This window comes from Oryzias melastigma, linkage group LG7 (assembly GCF_002922805.2).
Source record: "Oryzias melastigma strain HK-1 linkage group LG7, ASM292280v2, whole genome shotgun sequence".
In the NCBI taxonomy this organism is placed as follows: Eukaryota; Metazoa; Chordata; class Actinopteri; order Beloniformes; family Adrianichthyidae; genus Oryzias; species Oryzias melastigma.
Genome location: NC_050518.1, coordinates 19,706,913 through 19,724,485, shown reverse-complemented (window position 1 = coordinate 19,724,485; position 17,573 = coordinate 19,706,913). Strand labels below are relative to the sequence as shown.

The window sequence follows — 17,573 nt, the reverse complement described above, 5'->3', positions numbered from 1 at the left end:
AGTACAGACTTTTGTTTAAAATCAATATTTTCTTATCTTTTTCTAAGCAACAAACTTTTTTAAAATATATTTTATATTTATAGCATCAGATTTGGCACTAAAACACCTTAATTAATTGATTAAGTGAATCTTTACATTACCTGACTGTGTGTGTATATATATATATATATATATATATATATTATTATTATTATTATTATTATTATTATTATTAATAATATTACTATTATTATTTTATTTGCATTTTTTCATTTATATAATTTTTTTTCATTTATAAACAAAGCACAAACAAACATAGATTCACATGTGTGCAAAGCATTGTGTCAGTTCCAGAGAAAAATAGACAACAACTGCAGAAGGTAGGCAGGATACAATCAGTCAGGGATTTTTTTTTTAACTTTCTCCTCCCCCTTCAAATAATTTTGGCCTCAATCCAATCTGACCGCTTCCAGGTGAGAGAGAAATGGTCCCCAGGTATCTGGAAAGGTGGTTAATGAGCAGTTTCTTGAATATCTGAGTTTTCCCATTTGTATAATAGAGATCCATTGTTGGAAAGAAGGAGCAACATTCTTGTAGTGTGAGTCTCTTGGCCTACCTGACTATATTTAACATAGGTTGCAAAAGACAAACTTTTCAAAATAATTTTATGGACCAGTAGATAATAGACATTTTTAAGCATTTTTTTAAACACACAAAAATAGTTAAGACAACAACAACTCTAAAAGAAAATTCTGATTTATTTGCTTGTCTAAAGTGACGTGTAAATCATCAAACGTCTTTCAGGCAGAACATTCTCATGTTTTAGCCCTCTCAGCATTATTATTTTCTGATGTTTCTGTTCTGGTTTAGGGACACTTTGCCAACTTCTGACCTCCTGAGCCGCCTGGTGCATCTGGCATCTGGAAATGACAGTTAAGAAATAATGGAAAGCATTGAAGCATCTGGTTTTATTGGCTCAGGATTTTTGTTTTGGTAATAGAGGGAAAGCAAAGGGAAAGTGTTGAGAAATATTTACAGAGAGGAGAAAAAAAGAAGGGGAGTGGGGGGAGGTGTTATTGGCTGCAGGTTAATTCAATTTCCAGACAGATGCTGGGTTTCGAGCCTTCCCACCCGCACATGCACGCTCTCTATCAGACGCACAGACACGATCTGCATGTCCACAAAGCGATGCTCACACTCACATGAATTGTTATGGAAACCTCTTGCAGAAAACAGATGGTTGGAGCCGAGTGATCACAAAACACCAGAACCCACGCTGGGTTTCAAACATTAAGGGGCTTTGCATTCTCTCTGCAGCCGGCAGATTGGAGGTGGTGCTGCTGCTGCTGCACCCCTCACCCTCCATCAGATGATGCTGTTCCAGTTCATGACGCTGATGTGTTAAAAAGGAGACCTGAATGGTCGTCCGTGAGGGGCTTGGAGTGGGTGGGTGCTGATGAGGCTCTGAATGAGGATGTGTGTGTCCCCGCCCCCCCTCTTTCTCTCAAACTCCTGCATCCGCACAGGCAGCAGCAACAGGAGGAGGAGGATAAATGAAACAGTTTTTGCAACCACATGTTGCTGGGCTTGTTGGCAGCGCCGCAGCTCCCTGCTCCTGTGTGAGGATTGTGCGTCTGGCTGCTCCTGCCACTTGTGGCGACTCTCCTAAACCCCCTTCCACAGAGAGCAAACCAAAAAGAAAGAGGAGAGGAGAGAGGTTTGGGGGAGAAGGAGGATTTCTCTCAAGTGGACTTCTGTCGGAGAGACAGTCTCGCTGCAGTTGACACAAATGAAAGGTAAGACAGGTGAATTTCAATCATGTCTGATGGGAGCATCCCTGTCATCTTCTCTTAAAGACTGAAAAGGTCATGGATATGAGGGGAGCAGGTTGATTTTGATCAAAAGTGCCAGCTTTACAGAGACTGCCTCAACAGGTGGTTACACGGCAGACGAGATGTGCTGTCTGTTGTGGCACCGACGAGCGCAGAGAACTGTGGCAAAGCTCCGAGCTGACTCTACGGCGCTCCTCTGGCAAACCCCACAGGGGTGGCACGGTGACTCATGTGGCTGAGACATGGCAGAGCAGCCCCCTGGGACCGCCACTTTTAACCCTCGTTACTATCAACTCACATGGATTAAGCTCAAACTTCTCCACATGATTTCTTTCTGAAAATTCCTAATTTGTTTCTTTATCAATCACAGAGGGGATTTCTGAAATCCTTCTGCTTGATTTCTTGCCCACCTGTAAAGGAGCATTGCTCCTCTAAAAGAACAAACTGATGTGCTCCTGTCTGCTTCAACGTTCCTGATTGGTTGGACACATGATGGCACTGTTGAGATAGACAAGAAATCGGTCTGCAGATGTTTCCAATTGAACCTTTTCAAACAATAAACCAGACAAGAGGAACGTAAAAAACAACCTTTAAACCAAGTTTGCCCCCTGATCTAATCTGTAATTATTTTTTAATGATAGCTGTAGAATCAGATACTAATCAGTAAAAGGTGATTTTATGTATTTATTTGATTTTATGAGGGGAAAAAAAAAAGACCGCCGGCTGTTTAAGGTATTTATTTTTTGTTTTTTTTAATCAAAGACGCTTCACAGATGGTCGTGGACAGTGAACAGACAGGCAGGTGAGCAGGGCAGCAGAGCTATCTCTATGGATATTGCTTTCGTCATAACACTTCCCATCAAGCCTGTGCTGGGGCTCTGGTCATGCAGCACAGGCAGACACTTGACAGCACTTAACCATAAATACTGGTGCAGCAGAGGGCAACAACGAGAGAGCAGAGATAGCATTTAAACAGTTCAAATGTGGATAATTATAAACATTATGTTTATAATTACACATATGTTTGAAATTATTTATCTGTTGCATAATTAAGGAGATCATTGGTGGAAAGGACTAAGGTGTCAGAGTCTGGTCAGCTGTTTTTCCTTTGGTGGTGATTCATCACCAAAATTGTTGAAGATGGCACTCATGGGAATTCTGGTTCTGATTCTGATGTGCAAGTGAACTCTGGTGTGAGCAGAGAGTGAGTGGCAAAACTAAAGACTATTTGAAGTTGGTTTAAATGCAAAAAGTCACTGGAGCAAAGGTCAGTTCACCAGTTAACCACAAGGTGGCTTGTTAAATTAAAAACAAACAAAAAATAGGGTTGACTGCAAAACGCTGAGGAGGGTCACCTGGGACTGCTCCTCTTCATGCTCGTTCTCGAGGAGGGGTTCTGATACCTCTCACATCCTTCTGGCTGCAGGAGCTCTGTTTTCTGGACCTGTTTTAGTTCCTCCAGGTCCCTTCATCACGTGTTTGGGCATCTGGAATCTGCCCTTTTGGGGAGGGGTACTGTCAGGATTCAGTGGTTGAGTTTTCTCATGTTCTGTTTCTCTGTCACCATGTTCAGGTTAATCATCCACAGCCGTCTTCATTTAGTTAATCGACCTCAGTGTATTTATGTGTCTGGTTTTCAGTTCTTCCTTATCAGGTCATCTGTTCTGTTACATCACTGGTTTTTTCTCCCGTGGTTTTGTCATGTTTAAGTTTCTTTAGTAAATGTTTAAGTTTCTGCCACTAAGCCTGGTCTCCTGCATTTGGGTCCTACATCACCACCATTTCATGACACTCATTTTATTTATTATGGATCCTCATTAGTTGCAACTATTCTTCTTGGGGTTCAGACATTTCTACAAACGTTTCATGTTATAAACATACATAAACGTATTAACATATATTCAAAGTAAAGCAATAAGTAATTTTCACAAAAATGTTTGATCCTTGCCTACCTACCTCACAAACAACCCAATATAATGGCATTGCTCCATATTATTGATGTATATTTCATTTCAGATAAGTAAGTTTTATTGTTGATTTCAAAGTAACTTTGCTTTTTGACTTCAAAATAGCTTTTAGTAATTAATGCCTCTGTACAGAACAGTCTGTTTGGTGCTATTAGTTTTTGCTTTTGGTAAAGTGAAATGACCATCCTCCACACGTCTTGTTCCTATAAATAAATGGTGTTTCCGTTACAAAAATATTACTGTTAAAAAGCAATAATGAATTCATTAATCTGTATTTTACTTGTGGCCAGTGTAATTGTTTATGCATTTGAATAATATTAGTTCTATAATTGCCTCTGAGTGCGACCCGTGCTGCTCTGTTTTGTAACTTTTGAAATTTGCCTGACAGTGTTGATGTGGCCGTGGACCAAATTACCAAACAGTAGTTTATATTTTAATAAAAAATAGCGTTTCTACTAATTGTAGAAATTGCTCTACCCATCAATTCGTTTTTCCAAAGTTAATTTATTATCAATGACAATGCCTGAAAGTTTAATTAATTTCCTTGCTTAATTACTGTTCCTTTTACACTTATGGGTATTTTTGGATTTATACTTATGAAATATTTAGAGCTAAACTACTATATGCTGTAATTCCCTCTCCAATATTATTTCAAGCTGATTGATAAAACTTTCAGATGAATAAATGGTTAAATCATCAGCATAAATAATGACTTTAGATACAAGTTAAAGAGCATTGTTTGTAAAAATGCTATAAAGTAAAGGTCCAAGACAAATCCCTTGAGGTACACCATAAGTTACACTTCTTGCGTTAGAATAACAACCAATAAAAAGATAGTTTTAGTTCTGTTACTTAAGTAACTCTCAATCCAAGACAGAGAGGGTTTTTCAAATCCATAACATGCAAGCTTTTTTAAATAACAAATTGTGATTTATGATATGAAATTCACCAGAGAAATCAAGCATTACAGCTCCAATATTAATTGTATCTTCTATATATTCTATCTTCTATACATTATTGTTGTCCTCCTGAGATTAAATTATGGTCTAATTTTTTTTTGTTAATTTGCTATTGTCTGGATTTTTTGTCGAAAGTGTAATTTGAAATCTATTTTTTGGACATGATTGGACACAAGGATCATGTGAACTCTGGTTCTAATTCTGACGTGTAAAAGAATTCTAGTGTGGTTCACCTGTGAACACAGAACTACACTTTGACCTCTTGTTTATGGCTGGCTTTAAGGTAATAATAGTGGTGTAACGATTCAGTTCAACAATGATTTGATTCACGATTTCTGGTTGACGATCCAGTTCATAGTGGATATTGGTTCATTTTGAACGATCCGTTAAAATCTTAAAATCAATCTCAACTTCCACTCAGAGATCAATATCTATCAATGCAGGTGAAGTTGAAGGTAAACCTACCATGTCTCAATCTAAAGATCTTCCAAGATCAATTGATTTTATTTTGAAAAGATTTTTTAATGGTTTAGGTCGATTCATAACTTGCCTCAGACAGATTGATCTGGTTGGATAAATTGATTCCTCGATTAATCCATAGTAAAAAGTAATCAGTATCAGTTCAGTTCACCAGTTCATCACTAGGTGGCATTTCTTTTTGAATATTCTCATTTTGTCATTTCCATCTTTTCCTTGTATCCCTGAGGTTTGTAAGGAATGAGAACAATTGAAATTTTTGCAGTCTTGTGTCGAGCGTTCTTTGCTTGTGCAGTACGATTTTTTATGTCTGTCATTTATTTTGGTGATTGACTTTTAAAGAACTTTAACATTTGATGTTGTTATAGAAATAAAACTCCTGCTCTAATGAGGGAGCTGGCTGATCCTCTGTGGACCTGTGGACCGAGTCTTAGCAGCCACTCTTCTGTTATCGTCTTTTTTTCCTGTTCTTGGCAGCTTTCTGTGAACGCCTATTGTGTCATTTTGATGTTTGAGACTTTTAAGCATTGCAGGATCCACAAGAGCTGTAGACACTTTTGTATTCAGTCCAGGTGGTGCAAACATTTGTCGCTCTGATTGTGAATTGTTCTTTCAGTCAGTGAATAGTGTTGGGCTCTTTTGGGGCTTTATCTTGCAACCAGCATGTTGATGTGTGCAAATTGGATTTTGCTGTGAAATAATGCATTTTTTTAGAGGAAAATGTAAACTTAGGGTGGCATCTGAGTTTTTTTGTGCAATAACAAGAATTTGAGAAAGAAAATGGCTCATTCTTTAGCATCAAGCTAATTCAGTATTAATTTGTTAAATCACAAAAACAGAAAAACAATCAATTTAAAGCAATAAAATAGTGGTGTGTTCCTATTCAGAAGTGATTTAAAAAAAACTGAAGAAAAGGTCTTTAAAAAGAAAAGAAACCTATCAAATGTTACAGGTGCTTTGTTTTTGGTTTTATAATTAATCATCCATATTTTGTTTTTTCTGAGATCTGTTTCAGCTCTTGCAAAATCAATAATGTATTCACGTATTATGTATTGTGAAGATCAGTGTTTTACTTTTTATTTTTACTTTTTTACTTTTGTTTTAAAGCTTCAGCTTCTGCTGTTTTCACTTCATTACAGGTAATGGATTTTGTTGTGTTATCTTTTATTTCATGTTTCTGCTGAGTTACAATTTCTTTTTTATTCTCGTGTTATATGTTTCTGCATTTACCTTCTTTTTTGGCAGTTTTCACCTGGGACTCACTTTTTTTCTGCATGTGGGTCTTCCTTGAGCAATTTCCTGATAGAATATATTAAGTATTTTTTAAAATAGGCACTCACTTCTTCTGCAAGGTGAAGAAGAAATACATGTTTTTAACTCTTAAATAATATCTCTTAAATTATTTTAAAAACATTTTTCATTTGGATTTATACAACTTGCTTCCAGTTAACAAAAGTTACTTTGCTGCTTTTTTGCTTAAAATTACTAATGCAATGTTATAAATGCTAAACTTTTAAAGAAATTATCAAAGCTAAATAATTTTAAAAAGCAGGATATTAGTTTGAAATGTTTGTTACCTTTGGTTCATTTACTCACTTCCCAATGTTCTTTCATTTATTTAGTCAAACCACAGAAATCTTTTTGTTTCTAGTGCTTTTATCTCACAGCAAAAGAAATATTTGTTGACAGAATCACAACCCAAATAGACGAAACGCTTAAAAGATGGTCATTGAAATGCAGAACAAATCCACACTTCATTTTAAGAAACAGCTGCAGGTGATATGGAGTATTCGGGGGAAATCTGTACTTTATTTTACTGTGTTTTTTTCCATTTCACTTAAATTTGGTAGAAAAAAGACTTAAAATAATTGAAATGGTGCTGTTGCAAACTTTTGTCTGTCTAACCAGCATCTTAAAGCCATCACCATGCCTGGACTCATCAACAAGGAGACCCGGTGCGCTCTGCCGCTCAGTGTTTCTGACATCACTTCCTGTGTCAGAGGTTACACTTTGGCTCTGACTGCCTCCATGACCTATGAAAACATTGAGGACCATGCCATTGAGGGTAAGTGAAATATCATTAAAGTAGTCCTTAAAACCCTCATGTCCTCTTTTTACCTAAATATGATTGTTATGAACGTTTTGCTTTACCCTGAAGTATGTTGACAATAAAGCTTCTTTTTTTTTAGACAGTACAGGTGTTTGTTTGTATGCTCTTCACTCTCTGTTTTTCTCTCTTCTTGTGAATTTAGGGATCTTCATATACCCCCTGGAGGAAAATTCCATCGTCGTAGGCTTTGAGGCCATGATATCGCATCAAATTATTACACTGCAAGTGAAAAGTAAAGTAAAAATAGACGACTGTTATCCGGACGGCTGCAATGCAAGCAATGGAGCCCCACAGAGTGGGAGTGGTAAGAGTAACAGCACATATGTCAGTTCCTTTGTTGTAATATTTCCTTCCACCACTTGTTGCCATGGAATACTAAACGGGCTCCTAGCAACAATCCTGTTTTTTAACGGTGTCACATTTGTAAAAACATTATCTCAGTTATTAGGAAAATAGCAAAGTTTAGTGTGTGGGGGTTCAATCCATAAGAATTATTATAGTATTGGTAGTGTCCCATCCCTTATCATCACACTCCCTCAACCAACTCTATATTAGTCTGAATTCATTCCCTACTCTTATGGCTTCTTCCTACCCCTACATTTAGCCCTCTAAAGTCCCCACCATACCCTTCAAATGCCCCTACAATTAGAAGGGTAGGGAGGAATTCAAATTAGGCCTTTCTGTGGAGCAATTTACATAGTATTCTCCTCCACTTTGATCTAACTGGCAGGTATGAATGAACATGTCTCTGTGTGTTCTGGTTTCATTGCACATGTTGGCAGAACCAAGCAACACAAAATATGAAAGGAACTCCTATCAGGCCTCACAGATTTGGTGCATTCTGGGTGTTCTAAACCCTGATGGTGGATCTGTGGGAAACTGTCTATGGTTCTTAATAAGTTGGGTTTTCTTGGGACGCCAAATTTAAAGTCTGTCAATTTTTATAAAGTGGCTTCAATTTTGAGATTATTTACTAGTTTTTCCTCTATATTATGCATTAACTTGGTTTTGGTCAAACACAAGCTTAGCCTATCACACTTGCCCTATCCAAATAGGTTTCATGGTTCAGAGGTAGAGCAGCTGACCTCTGATCAGAAAGTCACAGGTTCGGTTCCCTTGCCCTTGTGTCAAAAGCCTCATTTCCACTGAGTGGTCCAGTACAGTACAGTACAGTACAGTCCAGTATCTTGAGTGTTCCATTGTAAAATGGACCCATTAAACAGTACCGAACTGTACCACTTGAGGACCCCATCTGTTATGAAATCCATTGTTGTTGCTTTTCTGGACGCAGTGACACGCTAGCAGTCTACACCACACATGCACCATGAAAACAAACCTCTCAGTGGGAGCAAGGCTTGACTGAGTAGAAACGCTCGCCATAATTAACTGGTTTGTACCGTACCACTCCTTACCAGACCGGATCGTACCAGACTGCTCAGGGGGAAACAAGGCTTGTGTCTTTGTTAAAACACATTCATCAACATAAATACATTAGAAATAGTTAAATCAATAAAAATCAATGAAAGAACAACAAGAAGTAGGGAAGTTGGAACTCACTATCCAGAATTCCAGCTTTCTAACTTTTTAAACAGTTTTATTGTAGACTAACAAGGTTTACGCTCAGGATCAGGGATAAAAAAAAGTTCCATACAATGAAGCTCAAAGTAAGTAGGTTTAGCGTCAGTAGATCTCTTCCATTTTTAAAATCAACTAACGAGTAACATGGCAAGAAATAAAAATGCGTATTAAGATCTTGTTTTAATGTCATAATTTACCTAAAATATGTTAAACTCTGTTTTTCTTAGTCCTCCAACTATGTTTTTAACATTTTTCTCCCAGAATTCAAAAATGCAAATATGGGAATATTTTTCCAGGATTTCTGTTTGGTGAGTATTCTGAAAACATTTCAAGAAACCTCCTTTTACTTCAACCTGCATGTCCAAATTTTGCCACTTTGTGTTGGATTTACACAGAATACAAGTCCAAATGGGAGATGTGTCATTTGGTTTTTGTTAGTAATTATTTATTTTAAAACCAAAGTTAAACTCTACACACATAAAAAGGTTTTATAAATAAAACACTGCTATGAGGGTTTGCCTGTTTTGCTATTTTAAGTCTATCCGCAAGAATGTCCTACAGACCTTAACTCAATGAGCTGTTTCCAATTTAAATAAGATTCTGCAAAATTATGATCATATAACCTTTAGATAATAGGAATGATAGCTATAAATCTTCAAGTTTGCTGTCTAATTTATTATAACAGGACACATAGTGATGGACGAGGATTTTGAGAGGACAGTGCTCGTGGTTAACCTTGGCATCATCCCTCCGCTGGAGACGGTTCACGTCCTTGTCAGTACTTCATCTGAGCTCTCCACCCTGCCGAGTGGGGGGATCATGGTGTCCACCCCGCCTGTATGCACACCCCGAGTCCAGAGGACCATCAACGAGGAGCAGGGCCTGTCTCCAAACTTCTCCAGAACGTAAGAAAGAACACTGGTTCAAGAAAGATACCTAAATTAACTTGAACATTCTGCTTTCCTAAAATCACATCTAGCCCTGTAAATGCTAAATAAACACCGCTAACAAGTAGCATCTGACTCCAACTGTCAAACTTTGTTTTTCCTTTTAGGCGAGACAGACACACGGGTGCCTCGAGTCTTCAGGACCAAAACCCTAATGCCGCTCAGATGTGGTTAACCTCACTGCTGGAGGATGAGACCATTAACTCCATGGATTATGAATTTAACTTCCAGATGGAGATACGGGCTCCTTATCTCCTTGCAGGTCTGGATTTTAATTTATCTTCAGAGTGAATGCAGAAGTAAAGGAGTCTTAAGATTTATAAAAAGAGAGCTGTGATGGTGGTAAATGCAGCAGTTATTGTGGATTTGCCGTCAATTCCAATGTGTTCTTTGAAAACTCTTGAAGCTTGAATTGTTGTTCGCCTTTCAGCATACCTGACAGCCAATCAGATGTCGCACATTTGGTTTTGGCTGAGAGATTTTCCTTTCATTTGGTGGAAGCTCCTCCCATAATTTTATGAACACATTTGTAGACAGCTGTCGAACAGCAAATGTGTCACTCGTCCAAATAAAGATGACCAAATTTGACATGTGAATCGTGTTGGGTGTGAATGCAGCTCAGGAAAGAACGTGTGTAGGCCCGCCGGAAGTTTGAACCCCTTCATGACTTAGAGAATGATTGGGAGAAGGTGCTGTGGTCAAATGTGACCAACATTTAGTTCTTTGGCATCAACTCAAGGTGGAGGAAGAGAAATGCTGCTTATGACCCCAAGAGTCAAGCATGGTAGTGGAAGCATTATGCTTTGGGAGTGTTTTCTGCACACTTCACCATGTGGATGGGAGGATGGACATATTTATAGTCAAATCCTGACTGAAAACCTCCTTCCTTCCACCAAGAGGCTTAAAATGGGTCATAGATGGATCTTCCAACAGGGTAATGACCCAAAACATACAGCCAAGACAACAAAGCAATGGCTGGAGAAGAAGCATCTGAAGGTCCAGTCAGTACCTGGACTTCAGTCCTATGAGGAAAAAAATGGAGAAAACTGAAACTCAGAGATGCCGAGCAACAGCAACGAAATCTTAAAGGGGCCAAACCATGATTTTCTTCAGTCTCTCACAGTAAACTATATCCACATGGTAATATATTTCATTTTGAACACTAAAAAACAAATTATTTATGAAATATTAGTTTTTCTTGTGAACTCTTTTCATACCTGGAAGTAAAACAACTTGATCTATGAGGCTCCGCCTTTCGCTCCTTGAGAGTGCCGCCCATTTTATGGCGTCATCTAGAGCTGTCCTCGTCAGCGTGTCACCCATTTAAAAAAACCCTTATTATTTAAACTATTGATGTAAATACTGAGTACCCCGGGTGTTTATCCCCCAAATTTTGCACATTCGTATCAAAAATCCTTTTTTTAACGAATACCTTTCCGTCTATGTTGAATAATCCACGTTCAAACCAGTTTTTCAAATACGTTGCTCCACCCGGAAATAGTCTGCTCCCTTTCTCCTGCCGTCTCCCCGATATCCCCGTCTGCTTTCACCATTCTCAAATATGTTTAAGACCCATCCCAACATGATGTTGAGATTTTTCCACAGAAGTTTCTTTGCAAAGTTTGAATGATAAATCAGTCGAGCGTTCCTTGGCTCGCAACACAGACAGCCAGCATCTGCCCGACTCTGCTCGAGCTGGGGATGGGGGGAGAAAGTGTTTGTGTTGGCCTGTGGGCGGTGCACACTCTTCCTGGAGGGGGTGGTTCTCAACTTGTGACATCAGCAAGTGAGGACCAGCTCATTTTCTTGGGTACGGGAGTGGCTGGTACTGAGAGCACAGGTTTTTAGAGGATTATTCAGAAATGCGTGAATGGATCAAAATAGTTTATAGTAAGGAATGAACACACTTAAAAGCTCAAAAAGTGGATTAATCATGAAATGGCCCCTTTAATGATTTAGAATTAATGTGCAAATTCCTCTTGATTGAAGTACAAGAGATATCTAACCTCTGTGTTGCCACAAAATACTAAGTCTGTCCAACTATAGGATTCAAATACTTGTTTCCCTCAATCAACTTTAAATAATACATTCATATAAGTTCTTTGAAGTCTATTTCTTGTTTTTTTTTTCTTTGTGAATTTCTATCTCCCAGAGTTCATATGAACCTACACTGACAGACTGTCTATTTCTTTTTAAGTGGGCAAACCTATAAAATCAGCAAGGGATCAAATACTTATTTTCTCCACTGTAAGTCTGATTCACTGGTATTGGTTTCTTATTGAGTCTTAATGATGTGGTTCCTGCTCTGCGCAGGTGTGGAGAGTCCGTCTCATGCCATTCGAGCAGATGCAGACCCTCTGGCCCGCTCTGCCACCAGCATCGTCGTCACTCTGGCTGACAAGTACACTTACGACTACCCTGTTCAAATCCTCATCTACCCCAGCGGTAAGTCCACAAAACATTCTCAAACCTTCAATATCTCACATGCATCTCATTCAACACTTGGATTGTTATCAGACCAGTGGAGGGGAACTCTCTGCTTCATGTTCTCAATATGAGGATCTCATTAGGTCCTCTGTTATCCACGTGTGACAAGCCGGCAGAGCCAATATCTTTGAATTAACCAGACTGCCTTGCTTTAATGTGGTTTTCCGTTTCTTAATGCTGCTGTGTCCAACTGAATGTGTGGGCTGGTTTTCTCCCAGAGGTAGGACTGAGCCCTGATCGCACTGATCCTGATGACTTCTTATGAAGGATTTGAACACAGGCTGACCTGCAGCCAGGGGAGGGCAATTTAATTCAACCCAGACTATTGCTTTATTCCAGGCGCAACGCGGAAGCTGAGCTGGAGCAGAGAGGAGAAGGTCTAAAGTCAGAACTCTGCTGTTATTGTGGAACAGTCTGACCACAAAAAAACATCATTCAATTATAACTTTTATTTCCTCCAGCAAAGAGATTTTTCAAAAGTGACTCAAGACATACAGTTATGATCAAATAAACGGACACTTATTATAATGCTTAGAAAATCAGGCAAATACAAACATTATCTGGTATAGAAATAAAATATCCTCAGCTGTATCAGGTTAATACACATCCCTATATAATCAGCAGTAGGTATATCTATAAAATATGAAGTCTGATTAGTTTTCTGCTCTGGAGCCTCTATGATTACATTAGCCGAATGCCAAGAGAGAAATAACTCGGTATAAATATCTACAGAAGCATTCAATGCTGCTCATCAAAGCCATTTTTAAAGAAAATGACTAATTTTTACATTAAAATGAACATTTCCCAGCAAGTTCAGTTTAAGGTCAGACCGACCATATAGAGAAAACGCAAAAAATCTGGAAACCTTCATATCAGGCTTTACTTGGCGTGAGCAGAATCGGAGTTACACAGAGACAAAAAAATGAACATAATCCAGCAGTAGAGTCTCACAGAACAATGTAGGTGGAAAAGTTCATATTTGATTCTGATGTTTGTTATGTGTGAAAAAACACAGCACAAATGTCTGTATTTACTGTGTCGCCTGTGGTGGAAGGATGATGGTTTGGGCTCATTTTGAAGAAGAGGTAAAGCAGTAAAATGATCGAGCTGCATGATTATGTGGATATACATGCAGAAAGTGATTTGAACTTTATTTATATCACAAAGGATACATTCATTTGTTATGGCACCACAAAAAGGCAAAAAAGTTGCAAAAAGAAAAAGCATATATGAAATTTACTAAATACCGGTACATTAATAATATAGGATATGACAAGAAATACATTAAAATATATAGTATATTAAAAAAATAATTATATATATATATATATATATATATATATATATATATAAAAGAGGAGAAAAATATTGTTTTGTAATACTCAAAAAAATAGCATAGTCTTTAATTTGATAAGTAATTTTGAATTCCGTTAGATTTTTAACTTTAGAATTGTTTAGAAATACATTTGTACTACTGGACTTTATTTGACAATTTTATAAATTTCCCCACTATAGTTGGATTTGCTCTTCAGAACATGACAGCATTTTTGCAAAAAAAAAAAAAATGCACATTTTTCCATTGGTGATGAAATAAATTCAGAACCAAAGAAATACAAAATTACAAGACATTTTGGTTCTTCTGGTAAAAAGCTTTCTTCAATATAAAACACCTAAAAAATGTATCTTTGAAGTCCATGCATTAGAACGCAGCTCTGGATTATATTTATTCTATTTGTGTGATTTGTGGCTGAGCAGCTGTTCAATAAATAACGACAAAGTGATTTGTCCCGTTTTGTTGTTTATTGACAATTGCATTAGTTTAGTCTAAATACCTTTTAAAGACCAGATGATTTGAAGAAGGAGGGAAAAAAACTCTCCCTGTTGTTTGTTTGGAAACGTCTGTGCAGCTCGATTTTTAAAATGAATGGGCTAATTTCACCGGATAATCTTGTGCCTCAGATCGTCAGACTTTCACACACTGCCAATTTTCCACCGTCTTGTGCTCATTCTGAACTGCTGTGCCACTTCAGAGCCTCATCTGCCTCATGTGCTCATTGAAAACGGAGACATGACACAAGAGGAGTACGATGAGTATCTTCACAGCCGGAGCGACTTCATCAAAGCCACCAAGAAGGACTCCAGCAACGAGAGGAAAGTGAGTTCAGCACCGACGTGGGCTCTGTGAGGCTGAACTGATGGCCCTAATCACAAACACACACACACTTTATTTCACTTTGAGACAACACACAACACAAACACAACTGTTTTCTCTAAGTGATGCAATGGAAAAAAGGCAACAATGTTGCAGCAAAATTTGACTCAAAAACATAAAACATCTCAGTTTTATATAATTATATGTATATATTTTATATATATATATATGAGTATATATTGTCCCATTTTGCCTCCACGATTATCCACATTTAGTTTTATAGGAAATAAGGGCTGTCAAATTATTGCGTTTATAGCTATTAATTAATTACAGATATTTTAGTGCGTTATTTTCTTTTTAATTGCATTAATCTCATTATTAAATAAACACAAAGTATAACGTTTAAATAGTTAAATTCTTCCGTGGTGTTTCATTTCGACCTTCTTATATTCAATTCTCTATTTCTTTACTGCTTTATTCTAGTTTTAATATGATCAAATTCACCCAAATAGGTTAAAGGAAACTGAAAAAAACCCTGAAGTCTTTTCTACTTTCTTGTTGTTGTGGTAAACTGTGGAATAAGGGAAATCAACATTTGAATTATAGTATTGGACGTTCGTGTTCAAGATTGAAAAAAAAAAGTCTGGGACTTAAACTGGGGCATGTTTAATCCCACAGAATTAGACAGAATTGTTGATTGTTTGTGTTGTGAAGTTCTGTTTCCAGTTCAGATGTTAACCCATGTGAACCCATGGTGACGTTAGTGCGACAGAAGAACATCACACATGTTCTGTGGTATATCCCACATAAATGTCCTTATTAGGAAAAAAACACAGAGAGGAAATCAAACAAAGATTTCCTCAAATTCTTCTTGGACAGACATTTTATTTTGAAAGATCAATACTGTCTGTTTTACTGCAGGGATATCCAGGTAATGAAGCACATTTATTTGAGAGGGCTTAACTCTCATAAGAAAAGAGAGTTGCCCTGTGGCGTGGGGGTCAGCGTCTTTGTCTCACAGCAATAGGAGTCTGGCGGCTTAAAATGAGTAAAAACTACAAAGTGAGAATGTCATTATATTTAAGATAATTGCCTAAAAGCAAATGATTCCAACAGGTAAAGTCACATTATCCTATACCAGGTGATAAAGACCCACTTTGATAAAAATAGTAAGGCTTTTTTTATGATGGAGGACATTTATTAAGAAAAATAAGCTAAAATTGTATTTCTGAGTATTTTTAAAAATCAATCTAAAGTGAATCAGGAGCAGACGAAAAATTCTGTTTAAAAAAAATTTATTTGTGATGTAGAAAATACGCTGGGTTGGCCACAGTCTTCCTGCTTCTCTCCATTTTGATGCATCCACTTGTAGACGACTAGATCCACGTATTTTTGTTTTGCCTGTTCAAGCTGGTATCTGGATCATAACTGTACGGCTGGATAGCTTGAATACTTCTACATGTTTTTCTTGCACCGATAATGTAGGTTGAGAGTGTGAGGGGCTGTAAGTTAGGTGGAGAGCACATAAACAGAGAGGATTTAGTAATGGGGAGGAAAGGGAGGTGATGTTGCTCCATATCAACGGTCCTGCTAATAGCTTAAAGGGAAATTTCTTATCAACAAACAACATAACCATAATTAAAAGACCACTGGGAATGCTTAATAATTAACACAAAAGATGGGTCTATAAACATGTATTTTTGAGTAGAAATTAAAAGAATACAAAATATTTCCCAAGATTTTGCAATTTTGTTGCTTTTTTTTTCACAGAACTAGTTCCTGATGAGGATCAAAAATGTTAAAAATCGTTTCATAGTTGTTCAGACACCTGGCTTTGAATCAACTAAAGGAGTTTGAACTAGAAGAGCTGCAGGTGTGGAGATTCTCTAAAACTAAGAGTAAGCAAATGGACCCAACAGAAAGAAAAAACAACAACAACAACCAGGTTATTGCAATAGAATACATAAAGCACATTCACACTTGCCTGTTTGGTTTGGACTATCCCGTGTCTTCCGAAAGTTTGGTTAGACCTTTTGGTTCAAAAGAACGTTTGAATTTTGATGTGGATTAACGGAGTGACTTCTAATTTGCCTGGAAAACAAAGGTTTTACTTCGTTTGCAAGTGAACTCTGATGTGGTTTGGTAACAGTAAGAAGGCAGAGTGACCATTAAACAAACAAAGGAAAAAAAGAAAAACTAAAAAATTCAGATCATTTAAAATCTTGTAGTGACATATGAAAGAGTTTATTAATTTGGTTGTTTAAGTTTCAACTCTTTTTTTTCCTTATGCACTTTTATTGCTTTAGGTCAGGTCTTGTTTTGGACATTAGCGCCCCCTATCAAGCAGTTGTTGTAATAGAAGTGGGTTTTTGGGCAGTTTGGTCGTTTCAAACAAATTAAACAAAATAATGAAGTTATAAACATTTTAGCTCTCTCCTTCCAGGATGAAACTACCTTTAGAAAACCTAAGACTCAAAATGCAACAAAGTGAACATAAACAACAGACTTTTACAGCTTTTACACAAACAAAATAAAGGGTCAACCCACTGATTGACTGTCAGTCACTAAATCCTGGTTCTTCCTAGGGGGAGGGGCTTAAACAAACAGATGATTACAGTTTTTTTAATCAAACCAAAACCAAATGAAAATCATGTATTTTTGATAATCATATTCATAAACCCGAGAAGCTTATTGTGACTTTGGAAAGAACATATTCAGGCCTCTTTAATTAAAATTGACCTACGTTTTCATGATCGGTCCAATCAGTCTTAGTGTCTCCATCCCGTCTCAGCGTGTGTCCATTCACACCACGATGAGGTTGTTAAGTGACCAGCGGACCAATACAGGAGGAGACGAGAGAGCACTTAGCCATAAAAATGGGTTTCTATGGAAACACTCCAGTAGGCGAGGCTCATTCAACCTCGACTTTCTCACCACATGTACAATAATTGATGTGCTTTGTCAACCTGATCACTTGGTCTTTTTTTTCTATCACCCTGTTTAATTATTAAGTGAGAACCCCCACAAATCCATAGAAGTCATTATCTGGTCAGGTCAACCTCTGTGATTCATGCTCCTCCTCTGC

The 17,573-nt window shown here is 37.5% G+C and overlaps 1 protein-coding gene and 1 long non-coding RNA gene across 2 annotated transcripts in view; one reads left to right on the top strand and one right to left on the bottom strand.

Annotated features, from left to right (window-relative positions):
* The first annotated feature begins 109 nt into the window (after positions 1 to 109).
* vwa5b1 (von Willebrand factor A domain containing 5B1) overlaps positions 110 to 17,573 on the top strand; it is a 48,792-nt gene continuing 31,328 nt past the window's right edge. The window contains exons 1-7 of the mRNA XM_024293456.2: positions 110 to 1,775; positions 7,123 to 7,279; positions 7,467 to 7,628; positions 9,588 to 9,807; positions 9,957 to 10,111; positions 12,163 to 12,294; positions 14,367 to 14,491. Of these exons, the coding sequence (XP_024149224.1) occupies positions 7,141 to 7,279; positions 7,467 to 7,628; positions 9,588 to 9,807; positions 9,957 to 10,111; positions 12,163 to 12,294; positions 14,367 to 14,491 (933 nt within the window). The 5' untranslated portion in view covers positions 110 to 1,775; positions 7,123 to 7,140. The remainder of the gene's footprint in view (positions 1,776 to 7,122; positions 7,280 to 7,466; positions 7,629 to 9,587; positions 9,808 to 9,956; positions 10,112 to 12,162; positions 12,295 to 14,366; positions 14,492 to 17,573) is intronic.
* LOC118598963 lies at positions 16,255 to 17,567 on the bottom strand. Its single transcript, XR_004948214.1, has 2 exons — positions 17,232 to 17,567; positions 16,255 to 16,579 (listed from the first exon to the last, which is right to left on the bottom strand). It is a non-coding gene; the product is annotated as an uncharacterized LOC118598963 (long non-coding RNA).